General features: G+C 51.6%; 1 protein-coding gene across 9 annotated transcripts in view; it reads left to right on the top strand.

Moving 5' to 3' along the window:
• RFX2 (regulatory factor X2) overlaps window positions 1-14,546 on the top strand; it is a 98,353-nt gene that overhangs the window by 67,135 nt on the left and 16,672 nt on the right. For 7 of the 9 annotated variants that reach the window (XM_032627714.1, XM_032627710.1, XM_032627712.1 and 4 more), the window contains 2 exons: window positions 6,765-6,839; window positions 13,439-13,620. In XM_032627714.1, coding sequence (XP_032483605.1) covers window positions 6,765-6,839; window positions 13,439-13,620 — 257 coding nt within the window. The remainder of the gene's footprint in view (window positions 1-6,764; window positions 6,840-13,438; window positions 13,621-14,546) is intronic. The other 2 variants (XM_032627716.1, XM_032627715.1) reach the window with 1 other exon arrangement.

Genomic DNA, 14,546 nt, shown 5'->3' with positions numbered 1-14,546 from the left:
ATTATCTCCGTGAGGTAGAAAGAAAAGAGGAAGACTTGCTTTTTTTATTTATACCTTTTTCTTCTATTTGAATTTTAACCACATGCATGCATTACCTTATACATCTTTTATTGAGGTAAAATTCATATAACATAAAATTAACCACATTAAAGTGCATAATTCGGTAGCATTTAGGACATCCATGGTGCTGTGCAACGATCCCCTCTCTACCTAAAAATTTAAAAAATCAGTTTAGCAGTAAAGTATAATCCATACAATGCAATTGTGTGAGTGATTTACAATTGCTTAGTAAATCTCTGGGGGCAGCGGCGGCAGAGTGCTGCCCTCCAGCCAAATCCTGCCGGCCCCCAGGTTTTGTAAATAAAGTTTTATTGGCACACAGCCACGCCCCCTCATGGACGCACACTGGGCTGTTAGGGAAGGGAGGGGCTTCCTCTCCTGAGTGGGAGTTGGTGGAGGCCTGGGAGAAGCTGAGGTGTGGCCGGGATGGGGCGGGGCAAGCGAGGTGCCCAGGGCACCAAATTTAGGGAGTTGCTCCCCTCCGGGGGCTGACCCTGTCATGGCACGACCTTGACAATGAGCTCTTCCTTCAGTTTGGTGCCCTGGGCGCCTCATGGGCGCCACCCCAGTCCTGGCCGTGGAAGGAGACTGGTATGTCACTGGCCTAATCGGGTTTTTGTATGGCAAGTGCATATAAAATTACTACATAATTTTTTAATGTTTAATTAGCAAAATAAAACTGGACAAATTGAAAATGCCCATTTCCCCCAGCCAGCCTCCCCGTCTCCCCAGTGGTGAGCCCTGCCCTTCTCTCCATCTTCCCATCTGGCCCTTAACTGCAGCTGTTGCCTTTCTCCAGGCAGAATTCCGTAATTTCTATCCCTGCCCTCAGAACTCCAGCCATGACACTTTGGTTCTTTTAAATACTCTCCATTTTCTTTAAAGCTCCAAAAGCGTTCGTAAAACATTTAAACGTTTATTTCCTCCTTCTATGGTCACTTAATAAGATGTATTTTAGGACAGGACGTTTACTGCAGCAGTTTTCTGTCCTCACCCCCACTTCTCCCTGGTTTTCCAGGAGCATCGTCTACCCCTTCCCACTTCTGGCCCAGGAGGCGTGGTCCTGATATCAAATTATGGCAGACCCAGCCTGGAGATACAGGTGTTGCTTTTTTTTTTTTTTTTTTTTTTTTTGGTACGCGGGCCTCTCACTGTTGACTGTTGTGGCCTCTCCCGTTGCGGAGCACAGGCTCCGGACGCGCAGGCTCAGCGGCCATGGCTCACGGGCCCAGCCGCTCCGCGGCATGTGGGATCTTCCCGGACCGGGGCACGAACCCACGTCCCCTGCATCGGCAGGCGGACTCTCAACCACTGCGCCACCAGGGAAGCCCACAGGTGTTGCTTTGATACTGGTCATTGCTGGCCCTTTGCAGGGGTGACCTTGGCCTGGCAGGTCTTTTTTTTTTTGGCTGCGTTGGGTCTTTGTTGCTGCACGCGGGCTTTCTCTAGTTGTGGCAAGCCGGGCTACTCTTCGTTGTGGTGCACGGGCTTCTCCTTGCACGCGGGCTCAGTAGTTGTGGCCCACAGTCTTAGTTGCTCCGTGGCGTATGGGGTCTTCCCCTACCAGGGCTCAAATCCGTGTCCCCTGCACTGTGCCCCCAGGGAAGTCCTGGCAGGTGATTTTAATGAGGTTATTGTGTTATAAATGGAATGGCCATTACAGTGGACGCTAACGAATTCAGAGGAGAAGTAACCTCCACCCTCACTTAGAAGACACAAATCTAGTCCTTATGTCAGGTAAAATTTTGCTAGGATTTTATATGAAAGGAAAGGAGTTTTTAAAATTCCTTTAAAAATTTTAAAATAACCAACTAATTTTAATATACTTGGGAGTTAATAAAACTTATCTGCGCTCTGCTATCACGTTGAGTTCTTGAAACGCTGTATCTTTGATCACAAGCCGTTAGGCATTTTCTCCCCTCCTTTCTCCCGAATGCCTAAAGCATGATATGTGTGTGCCCTTTTCCCCAGGCATTCCGCTAGTAATTCACGCAGCAGAAACCAATGAAATTAAACGGCCAATAAAAAGGAATGTGGGCTGCACTGCACCCAATCAGAAATAAAGATGAAGCTCCTGATAAGTCAAGAAATAGGTAGACAAGTGTATGCATAATACCAAGATGGAAAGAAATCTTTGAGAAGCTCAGAAAACAGAAACGATTTTAGGGAAAGCTGCCTGGCCCTAGGGTAGCGAGGGGGCACCTCTGCATCCATCCTTGGCTCTTCCTTACAGTTTGAAATGTGGGCCTGTGCAGGTACCACTTTGATAAAATTTTTTAAATAGCAAAAAATTAAACTCCAGTCAAGTATAAATTTAATTTCCATTTAAGTATATCTAAAGATTAAACACTGACTTTTCCAGCCACTGAGAGGACTTATCAAGCCTCTTGTACTTGTGCAGTAAGAATCCCTCGGTCAGGTCCGTAAGGAAGCCTCCCACTCCAGCCCCCAGACTTCAAGCGTGAGATGCTCCTTTTTGAAGGATGCTGGACGGCCTCAGCTTGGAGCTGGGAGGCGGCGCCACAGCGCCCTCTGCTGGATGCACTGCGCTGCGCCTCCGGTCCTAACTTCCGGGCACCAACTCCTCCATCTGAACTAAGGGGACTGGTGACGTTGTCCTGAACTTCATCACCTTCAGAGGTTTACCTGACGTCTTAATTTTAAAACGCAGTGAACACCTTGCGAGGTTCCACTGTGTATTAAGTTAATTTAAGGTATCAGTGGGCTTGTTCTGACCCTATTTAATAGCTATGGGGTTTTGAGGATGGTCTTACAAAGCAAAAGTTCATTTGTATTCTTTTCCACAATACTCGGAACTGCACGATTTTCAGCAGTCTTACACATGTCTGGCAAACTTCTGGGTGTCCCCAGGATCCTCTCAGGAGCTCCACGAGATCAAAACTGTTTTCACAATAATACTAACCCGTTAGTTGCTGTTTCCCACGTGTTGACATTTGCCCCGACGATGCAAAACCAGCACAGCCGACACAGCCACGCACAAATCAGAGCAGACACATCAGAGTCTCTAGAAGTCACTGAAATCCTCACCATCATGCACGCACAGTAAAAAAAAAAAAAAAAGAAAGAAAGAAAAGAAATACCAAATGCCAGTTTCACTCAAGAATTCCCTGATGAAGCAGTAAAAATTATTAATTTTATTAAATCTCAATCCTCGAGAACACTTTAATATTCTGTGTGACGAAAAGTGCTTCTGCTTCTTCCCAAAATACGATGACAGTCTTGAGGAAAAGCTCATGGGCAAATGGCTTGTGAGCAGAACGAGCTACTTTTTTCATGAAACGCTATTTTTCCTCGAAAGGATGACAGACAAATTATGATTATTCAGACTCGAAGATTTGGTACACATTTTCTCAAAACTGAACGGTTGTGAGCTTGACATATCGAGGAAAACACGACAGGTTTTATTGTCAATATGTTCTCAAACCAAAAAAACAAAAAAATAGAATTTTGGAAAACTGGTATCTTGCTGAAGTTGGTGGTGGTGATATTAACCAGTGTGACTTTTTTCAATACCGTGTGATGAAATGTATCAACATTTGGAAGATCTGCAAACTCAGTGAACCAATATTTTCCAAGTGACCAAGTGCATGTTGTTACAAAACCGTGCATGTGGGTGAAAGATCCGTTCAAATTGCAAGAAAGACTAAAGTTTTTTTTTAATTAGTTGTATAGTTTTTATTGAGGTAAAATTCACATAACATAAAATGCACCATTTTAATCATGTAATTCAGTGGCATTTGGTACATTCACAATGTTCTGTAACCATTACCCTGTCGAGTTCCAGAACATTCTCATCACCCCCAAAGGAACCCTGTACCAGTTAGTAGTCACCTCCCATTCCCTCCTCCTTCAGCCTCAGGGCAACTAATCTGCTCTCTGTCTCTGGATTTGCCTGTTTTGGACGTTTCATACAGCTGGAATCACCCAGCACGTGGCCTTCTGTGATTGGCTTCTCTCACTGCCTATCATGTTTTCAAGGCTCATCCACATTGTAACATGTCAAAACTTCATTCCTTTTTAGAGATGAATAATATTCAGTTGTATGTATGGACCATATCTTGTTTATCCATTCATCAGTGACTGACATTTGTATTTTTCTGCCTTTTTTGCCTTTATGAATCAGGCTGCTACGAGCAAGTTTTTGTTTGAACACCTGTTTTCAATTATCTTGGGTCGAGTGAAATTGCTGGGTCATGTGGTTTAACTGAGTTTATATTTTAACAGCTGTTTGCCACGGTAGCTGAACCATTTTTCAGTCCCACCAGCAACTGAGGAGGGTTCGAGTTTCTCCACATCCTCACTGACACTTGTTACTTTTCTTTTTTCTCTTAATAGCCAACCTAGTGGGTGTGGAGTGGTACCTCACTGTGGCTTTAGTTTGTGTCTCCCTAATGACTAATGATGTTGAACATCTTTTTATGTGCTTATTGGAGACATGCCTATTCCAGGCCTTTGCCCATTTTTAAGAACTTTTTATTTTATATTGGAGCATAGCTGATTAACAATGTGGTGTTCATTGCTCATTTTTTAATTGTGTCATTTTATCATTTTGTTGTTGAGTCTCCATAGTTCTTTATAATATTTCTGGATATAAGACCCTTATTAGATACATGATTTGCAAATATGTTCTCCCATTCCATGGGTTGTCTCTTCACTCTCTTTATAGTGTCCTTTGACATACAGAAGTTTTTAATTTTGATGAAGTCCAACTTATCTTTTTTAAAGGTTTTTATCTTTTATTTTTTGTTTGTGCTTTTGGTGTCATATCTAAGATTCTATTCCCAAATCCAAGGTCATGGAGATAACCTTATTTTATGTGATTACCTCATGTTTTCCTCTAAGAGTTTTATAGTTTTAGCTCTTACATGTAGTTCTTTGATCCCTTTGGAGTGGGTTTTTGTATGTGGTGTGAGGTAAGGGTCCTACTTCATTCTTTTGCACGTGACTATCTGTTTATCCCAGCACCGTTCGTTGAAGAGTGTATTCTTTCTCCATTAACTGGTCTAAACACCCTTGTTGAAAATCAGTTGACCCTAGATGTATGGGTTTATTTCTGGACTCTCAATTCTATCCCATTGATCTATATGTCTCTCCTATCCCAGTACTGCACTGTTGTGGTTACTGTAACTTTATAATCAGTTTTGAAATGGGAACTTAATGAGTCTTCGACCTGGTACTTCTTTTTCGAGGTTGTTTTGGTTATTTGGGGTCCCTTGCAATGCCGTATGAATCTTAAGATCAACTTGTCCGTTTGAAAAGGCAGCTGGAAGCTTTGTAGAGAATTTTGATTGAGACTGTGTTGAGTCTACAGATCAATTAGGACAGTATTACCATCTTAATAGTAAGTCTTCCAATCCATGAACATAGGACGTCTTTCTGTTTGTTTGGGTCGTCTTTAATTTCTCTCAACAGTGTTTCATAGTTTTTTCAGTGTACAAGTATTTCACCTCCTTGGTTAAATTTATTCCTAGGTATTTTATTCTCTCTGATACTATTGCAGATGGGATTGTTTTCTCCATTTCATTTTCATATCGTTCGTTATTTAGAAATATAATTGACTTTTGTATATTGATCTTGCAACCCGGGTGCTGATAGTTTGGGGGGAGATCCTTTCCATATTTAAGATCATGCTATCTGCAAATAGAGGTAGTTTTGCTTCTTCCTTTCCTGTGTGGATGCCTTTTATTTTCTTCTGTGGCCTAATGACCCTGGCTAGAATTTCCAGTACAGTGTTGAATAGCAGTGGCAAGAGTAGATGTTCTCAACAGTGGTCAGAAGAGGTGGGGGGCGAAGCAGAAACCCCTCGTTCCTGAACTCAGCTCTGGGGAAGTGGTCCAGCTGCACTTTCTGAAAGTGTTGGGCCTGCTTTTTACAGAATCGTCTCTGTGGTCTTTGCCTCCCCTGGATGTTTAAGGGTCATTGCCTCCAGCAGAGCTTATGTTTGCATTTTTCATGTACAAGTCGGGCTCAGATGTGGTGGTTGCCACACTCGGCCGGGTGTCTCTTCCTTTGCATAGACCTCCCATGGCCCCTCCGCCCTCGCTTCTGCGAGGTCTGAGGACCCATCTCAGAGGCCCTCCCCCAGGAGGACCCCTCCGTGAGCTGTCTCATCTCCGTGGCCCCAGGGTCCTGCGCCTCCCAATGGCAGGGCTGGGGTCGTGGCCTACTGGTATTTTCCCAAAGCCCTCCAGCTGGGAGACCCTGGGCTTTGCGACAAGGGCAGGCTGGCCGGGAAACCAGTGCCCTCAACTGTCCCCGGGTCTGCGGTCCTCTGACTCTCCCAGTGCAGACGATGGATTTGGGGAGCAGCAGGCGTTTATCATGCTGGCTTTGCTTACACTTGGCCTTGTGCAGTGGCCAAGCATTCCCGGTGTGCATGTGTACGTGCAGACGTGTTAGAACTCGGCTGCCAGTGTAGACGGTAGGGCCCCCTCTGCTGCTGGTGTCTGACGGGCTCCTGGGCTCCTCTGCACGTGACGAAGCAACGCTCCCGCTGAGGCTTCGGCCCCCGACCTAACCCATCCCCCCGCCTGTGTCCAGCCTGCTCTCTATCCTGTAGGCACTCGGATCTTTATTTGGATATTAATACAAACCAATCTTGGCTAATGCTAACCATCTGATTTCGTTTTTGTTTTTTTTTTTTCCATTTTGTTTTGTTTTGTTTCTGCGCACATTTTCTTTAGCTTGAAATGGCGATTGAAAACCTCCAAAAAAGCGAAGGGATCACATCACACAAAAGCGGTTTACTCAACAGTCATGTAAGTGTGTGTCAACCTGCTGGTCTGCCCTGCTCTGCTTGTCACCTTCGTAGGCATTTTAAAAACGAACAGGGAGTTCCCCGGTGGCCCAACAGTTAGGATTCCAGGCTTTCACTGCCATGACCCTGGTTCCGTCCCTGGTTCAGGGAACGGAGATCCCGCAAGCCGCGCGGTACGGCCGGAAAAAAAAAAAGCAGTGAGTTGACACCTTTAAAGTGCCGAAAAGGTGCAGAGGGGGGAACCCATCTAGACTTCTACACGCAGCAAAAACGGCCTTCCACAGCGAAGGGAAATTCAGGCAGGCTCTTCCTTTGTGAAAGTGGGGTGACAGCGCCTCCATCCTTGGGGGGAAACAGGGATTAAGCTGCTTAGTGTATGTAACGTCCTCCCCACCATGCCTGGCAGAGGACAGCACTGCAAATAAATTCGTACCCAGACAAGCCACAACCAAGAAATGGCACCGGACTGGGGGTGCCATAAACGTTCTTAGCTAATTCTCCTGTGATCAGCTTTTTGAAAATAAAAAAACATTGGTCATTTGACAGAAGGGCAAAGCAACTAATTCCTATTGATTTTAGCTGCATAAGACCTTTCTCTGATTGGGACACCACGTGATCATAGGCCCCAAGGCCAGGAGGGCGCAAAGGTCTTTGCCTCTGGGTGCCTTTGAGTGGCAGGACGGGGATGGCAGAGATGACAGTGCAGGGACTCGGCTTCTGGGGACAGTTGAGGAGGGAAAGCTCCTGTCGCCCCCCCCCCCCCACTCCTCCCTTTTCCCCTTACTTCTCCAAACGCCCTCAATTCGGCTTTAACTTGACTGGACCTTTGTTCGGCAGTTTGGAGGTAGGACAGCCCGCAGGAGTTCAGAGCGCACTTCGGGCAGATTTTCTCGAGCGCTTGGGTTGGGATTGGCATCCTTTTGAGAATTAAAACATCAAAGAAAAGTCCCCTTTAGTTGTACCCGATCCCAGCTGTGACCCCAGCAAGACTTTCATACTGGCCGACATTCAAAGTGAGTGATTTGGGGTGCAGGGCCAGAAAGCCCACTAGGGAAAGATCCAGGAGGTTCTGGGTTTGTCGGGGGCACAGGCGTGGCCAGCACCTCCAGCCCATTGGCTGAGCCTCAGAAGGCTGGTCACTGGAGGAAGAGCAGCCTCATCCCGGTCGTCTCGAAGGAAAAACAAAAGTCCGTCAGGCCCCAGGCTAGGTGGGTCATGGCCACCCTGTTGTCCATCACTGCCGGATGATGTCACCTGGTGGGAAGGTCTGGAGAAGGGAAGCTGCAGCCTTAGAGCAGAGCGTGTAGAAAGTCCGCAAGACGGCATTCTCTGCTCGGGGACCAGAGTTCTTCAGATCTCGAGCAGACAACGTGGCCACGGCACAGCCTGCGAGGCCAGGCACTAGGGCAGCCCCAGAGAGCCATGAGGAAGGCAGGATGGGTGCGGACCCCAGGCCGGCGGCGTATCCGCGGGAAGTTTAAAATGTCTATGTGAAACGCGTGAGCCTCAGTCTCTGGCTGCAGGGATGCCTCTGGCTTTCTAACACTTTTCCTCTGAAAGGCGGGCTTGCCTTGGTTGCTCCTCCAAAACCAGTTTCCATTCCTGAGTTTAGTTTCTGAGCAGGAAGATCCTTCCTGTGTCCGTTTCTTTCTGGCGATTTGTGGTTGGGTCGTTTTCTTCCACTGGGAGCCGTAAGAAGTAGGATCTGAGGCGTGGCGACTCAGAAGAGGACAGAAAGAAGATCTCGGTAAAGAGTCGACCCCACGCGCTGCAGTCAGCCAGCCAGGAGCTTGTCTGGGCAGGGAGGGCGGGGAGAGAGCTAGGGTGTGTCCTGGCGACAGACGGCCATGTGTCCTGCAGAGCCCTTCGTGGTCCTAATTCGCCGCGCTCACCTGAGACAGTTGTCCCTGGGCACCACTGGCTGCAGTCCCCGTGCCCGGGCAGGAGAGCCTGGTGCCGGGTGGCGAGATGCCCAGAGCCCAGGAAGGCTGGGCTGTGCCTTCCAGACCCAACCCGACATCAGGGTCACCCCAGCTCCCCAGGCTGCCCTCGGGACTCGGACCAGGGGGTCTGAGGGTTGAAGGGACCTTCCAGCCTTGGTGTGGGAGCCCCTGAGGGAAGAGGTGGGCCTCGAGCCATCTTTAAAACAGGGGAACGCATGATTTGGTGGCAGGAAACGAGGGATGACTGTTTTGGAGGAAGGAGGCAGAGAAAGTTGAGCTGGGAATGGAGATGCCGTCCCTCACCAGGGTGTCACTGTGGCCTGTGGGTGCAGCCACGCCAGCCAGGCTTGCCCCTCTGCTGTCCCCGGGTCTATCGGGAGAGGCCCCCAACCCCTGCTGACTCAGGGACCCCCATCATGGGTCCCTGCAGAGGTGGCCGCTGCTTACTGTACATAAACTACTATTTCCAGCCCCTGGGAGAAGGACCCGCTTTTAGGTGGCTCGTATTCAGATTGTATGACCTTTTTTTTTAAATCAAGAAACATAAATTGTCAAAGATGATTTAGCCTTCAGGTGGTGGTGTAGTGACAGAGCCGTGCCCTGCAGTCTGGGCTGGCGATGGGCTGTGGCAGCTTCATGGACTGGGTGCTCTGCCTAGAAGTTGCTCCAGATTATGGCGGCGAAGGCCTCCGGCAGTGGTCACGGTTGGACTGCTGTTTTTTGGAGTTTCCCCGGCCCCCTCACCACCTCGACGACCCCGCCTGGTCTCCTGGAGGGAAAGGCTCTTTCCCAGTGGGCGTCGAGGCTGGGCCTCTCCCGTCAGCTCCACCCTTGAGCCTCCAAGGGCGCCTGCCCGCCCGGAGGCGCAGCTGCGCACGTGTGTCGCGGGCCGAGCCCTGACCGCCCCCCGCCGCCACCCCACAGCAGACCCTGCACCTCCCGCCACCTTCCTGGCTCATCCAGGGCAGCGCCGTCCTGCTGGAGGCTCATCCTTGTGCCCCCTCCTCCGCCCACAGCCCGCATCCGATGCCCCTTGGCCTTCAGAACCATCCGGAATCAGACCACTTCTCCCCCCTCACCCACCATGGCCACAGCCTCCCTACCGTCACACCCGGTCAGTCTGCCGCGGGCGAGGCGGGGCTGTGTGGTGGGGAGATGGGCCTCCCGTTCACCTAGTGTCACTGACGTGCGATGCTTGGCCGGTCGGGATGACACCAGGTGGCGGCGTCCAGGAGTGCGGTGCGCACACCCCACCGGCGCTCGCTCAGCCTACAGGGGAGGCTCTGCCTTCACGGAGCCCGTAGACCGCCCTCCAGCGCCCGTCAGCCTCCCTTCCGGGTCACCTCTCGTCGCCGGAGAGGGTGGAAGTGAACCCATTATTGCTTCGGAGGCTGCTGGTGGCATCTGTTCGCTCTGTGCTTACCTCTACTCAGGAGGGAGTTAACCACACATCCTTGGTATCGGTGTCCACGTAGTCACCCGCAAGGAAGTCTGCTTTCTGTGTAATTCTTGGGATTTGGCCCAGGTGGTCAGGAGCAGAAGCCATCATCTTATTTCCCAAACCTTCCTTCTCACGTTGGGCCAGTCGCGTCAGGTGCCGGGCGGGGTCTCAGCCTCCATCTCTCAGGACCTGGTCCGGGGCCCCTCCCAGGCCTCCACCTCGCGGCCTGAGGATCTTCCTGAGGACCCCCGCGGGCGCTCAGACCCTGAGACATTTGGGCCCCTGGTCCTGGCTTCTCCCTCCCGCAGAGGACTCCCCTAGAAGCGGCCTATGCTCCCCAGCCAGCGTGGCAGAGACAGGAAGAGCCTCCTGCTTGCACATCCAGAGGCTGTCGGCTCTCCTCATGCTGGGGTTCCCCTCCGCTCTGCGGGACCCCTCCTCCTCTCCATCAGCCTTTCTTGAGGCATCTTCACGGGGTGCAAACATGGGACAGCGGGGCAACAGACAGAACCCAGTTCCCCCCTGTGGCTGGTGAGGCTGCCGTGGGAAGGCTCGTAGCTGGTGGGACAGCCCCCCACCCCGCCGCTGTGAGCGCAAAGCAGGCCGGGGGCGTACCCGCAAGAAAGGAGCAGCTCCACCGTGCCACCCATGCCCTCCTTCCCAACTCCCGGTGACGTCAGTCCCTTAGCCCCAGAGTCAAGGCAGCGGGGGGCGGGGTGTGTGCAGGGGGGCCTCAGGGGTGGGGAGGAGGGTGCCTCCTGGGGCAGGCCGTGCGCAGTGATTAAACCACTTAAGTTCACAGTTTGTTCATAGTATCAAAGACAGAAGGAGGGGTCAGAACAAGGGGCGGCAAGGAGATGGCCCCTAAGGGTGGGAGCCGTGGGCCGGAGCAAAGCCTTGGAGAGAGAAGCGGGGGTGCTCTGCCACCTTTGTGTAGAAAAAGCACATTTAAGGAAAGTTTGAAAATTATATATCTAGGTGACTTGATGGAAAGTAGAAACCGTGATGTTCTTTCCCAAAGGGGGAACTGAAGAACCCTTTCCTGTTTCCCTCAGCCTCTGGCTGCTGCCTCCTCCTCCCCGCATCCCCGTGGTGACTGCCCCCCCTTCACCCACTGGTGGGGGTGGGATCCCCCTGCGGGGTCACGGGCGCAGCCAGCACGTGACATCCCACAGCACACGGACAGATGAGTGGACAGCTGTTCCCCGTGCACCCTGGGCTGCAGGAGACAGGCTTCGTGGTGACGGGAGGGCCGGCGACCCCTGGTTCAAACCTGCCACTCGGATCGGCAGCTGGGCTGGTCCCTTAGTGGGGAGGTGGTGTGGCAGATACCTCATCTGCAGGGCACCTGGGGAGGGCCCGCTGCAGGCTCTCCCCGGGGCAGCACCTAACCCCAGGCCTCGATGCTACGCCTCACACACCCCTCCTCGGCCCCACCCGCACAGACCCGCTCTGGGCTCCTCGGTGTCCCATTAAAACATCTGGTCCCGACCTCCACCCTGAATGCCAGCCCAGCACTCCTCCCCCACCTCCCAAAACCGGAACCCATTACCCCAGCCCTTCTGGAGGCCAGAGGTCTGTCTTTCCGTTAGAGCAGGGGTCACCGGTCCACGGCCTGTTAAGAACGGGGTGCACGGCAGGAAGTGAGCGGCAGGGGAGCGAGTGAAGCTCCCCACCATCCCGCCTGAACCCTCCCCCCCACGATCTATGGAAGAACTGTCTTCCGGCCCCTGGTGCCAAAAAGGTTGGGGAGCGCTGTGTTATAGGACCCTCTGCTCTGTCAGCCCCCCAGGGCCCCTTCACCTGGACCTTTGACCTTTTCCCCACCTTCATCCTGCACATCCAGCCCAGGCCCACCCCCTGCCTCTGAAACTCTCCTTATTCTAGCATTCCTGGCACCAGCTGACCCCACCACCCGCCTCTCACTCGGGTCCATGTTAGAGCGGGGAGGCCCCATGGAGGAAACGAAGGCACATCAGGTTCACTTTAAAATGGCGGGAGGGGGCCTCCCTGGCGGTCCAGTGGTTAAGGCTCTGCGCTGCCGCTGCAGGAGACATGGGTTTGATCCCTGGTCGGGGAAGTTCTGTATGCTGCGAGGCGTGGCCCCAAACGAACAAACAAACAAAAACATTGTAAAGCAACTATACTCCACTAAAAATGAGTTTAAACTAAGATAAAGTGGCAGAGACAGTGTGTGGGGCTTAGAGGAAGTAAAATGGGCCCTGAGGTGGTGATTGTTGAAGCAGGCGTTCAGGAGTCTGTTCTCTGTACCTCTTTGCATGTTAAAACCATTCCGAAACGTGTCTAAAAGGGCGACGCGAGCAGACTTTGCAGCCTGTGGGCTTATAAATCTGGGCGGGGCCACGACCTGGCTTGCAGGGCCGAGCACCAGAGGGGGCTGGGGGTAAGGGGGTGGGGCGGCGATCTCCCAGGGAGAAGGACAGAGGGTGTGGGAGCACAGAGGACAGGGGCCCCGGCAGCAGGGAGCCCCATCCCGATCCTGATGCGGGATCCTGCCTCTGGCCTCGTTCCCGGGCTCACTCTTCCAAATCCAGACCTCCCTCCGTTGGGGAACAGTCTCGAAGCCAGGATCAAACCGCAGCCTTTGGGGCGCTCTGCAGTGGGTGCAAAGTGGGCGGGGGGGGGGATGGTTCAGCCTCCCTCGGTGTGGGAACTGAGCTGTCTGTGTGGACAGTTCTGAGTCAGTGCTGCCCTCTGGGTGCCTCGACTTCGGCCTTGGATCCTTTTCCCTGCCGTTGGCCTGAGCACAAAACCTGGCACACGAACCTTTCAGTCTTTTATTCAGATTCCCGTTTGTTTTCCTCTCGGTCCTGAGTACAGGGACTGCGGTGGTATTACCTTAACGGGGCGCCGTGCGGATGGGCCGTGGGGTTTTCCTTCCTCTTCCTTGCCCGTGTGCTCAGATCAGCTCCATCCCCGTAGGTTTAGGAAGCATTTGGTGTGTGAGGCCTATGGGGGTTTCAGTCTCCATCACGGGCAGGTTTTTATAAATTAAGTCAAGGAACCTGAAAGCTTGGCTAGAAATCGAAGGCATAAGTAAGCAAGTGAAAAGAAGCTATTAAGTAATGAACGTGCCCCAAATTGAACCTGAATCGGTGACAGTAGAGGTGAGTTGCCCCATCGTGTCTGAGGACGGAAGGCGTGTGTTGCTGTCGGTGCGTCCACGTCAGCATCCGGCCTGTCTTGTCCATCCAGCTCCAGTGGCTCTTGGATAATTACGAAACCGCAGAAGGCGTGAGTCTCCCCAGAAGTTCGCTCTACAACCACTACCTTCGCCACTGCCAGGAACACAAGCTGGACCCCGTGAACGCGGCCTCCTTTGGGAAGCTGATCCGCTCCGTGTTCATGGGCTTGAGGACGCGGCGGCTGGGTACCAGGTGGGTCGGTGAGGGTGTCTGGCAGCCCTTGCACCTGCCCCCCACCCTCCTCTTCCCTTATACAGACATCGAGCTTCGGGAGAACGTGAGGCTCCCCCTCCTGGCACGTCCTGACGTCCGCGGCTCCGGGTGTACCTGGAGTTGCCCTGAATTGATGGTAGCCTGGGCCCGGCCTGGCCACCCGTGGGCCGTGATCGCTTCTCTCCTGGTGACGGGACACGGGCTTCACCTCCGCTCTCTCCCTTCGCTTCACCTCTGCTCTCTCCCTTCGTTTGAATTTTTCCATAGCAGGCTTTTTATTTTATTTATTTATTGTTTAACATCTTTATTGGAGTATAATTGCTTTTCAATGGTGTGTTAGTTTCTGCTTTATAACAAAGTGAATCAGTTACACGTATACATATATCCCCATATCTCCTCCCTCTTGTATCTCCCTCCCTCCCACCCTCCCTATCCCACCCCTCGAGGCGGTCACAAAGCACCGAGCTGATCTCCCTGCGCTATGCGGCTGCTTCCCACTAGCTATCTATTTTACGTTTGGTAGTGTATATATGTCCATGCCTCTCTCTCACTTCGTCCCAGCTTATCCTTCCCCCTCCCCGTGTCCTCAAGTCCATTCTCTACTCTGCATCTTTATTCCTGTCCTGCCCCTAGGTTCTTCATGACCTTTTTTTTTAGATTCCATATATGTGTTAGCATACAGTATTTGTTTTTCTGTTTCTGACTTACTTCACTCTGTATGACAGCCTCTAGGTCCATCCACCTCACTACAAATAGTTCAGTTTCGTTTCTTTTTATGGTTGAGTGATATTCCATTGTATATATGTGCCACATCTTCTTTATCCATTCATCTGTTGATGGACACTTGGGTTGCTTCCGTGTCCTGGCCATAGCAGGCTTTTTAAATAGCAGCCTCTGGATTGTCT

Source organism: Phocoena sinus, chromosome 3 (assembly GCF_008692025.1).
Source record: "Phocoena sinus isolate mPhoSin1 chromosome 3, mPhoSin1.pri, whole genome shotgun sequence".
NCBI lineage: Eukaryota > Metazoa > Chordata > Mammalia > Artiodactyla > Phocoenidae > Phocoena > Phocoena sinus.
The sequence above is the reverse complement of the archived record's forward strand: the minus strand, read 5'-3'. Positions and strand labels throughout refer to the sequence as shown.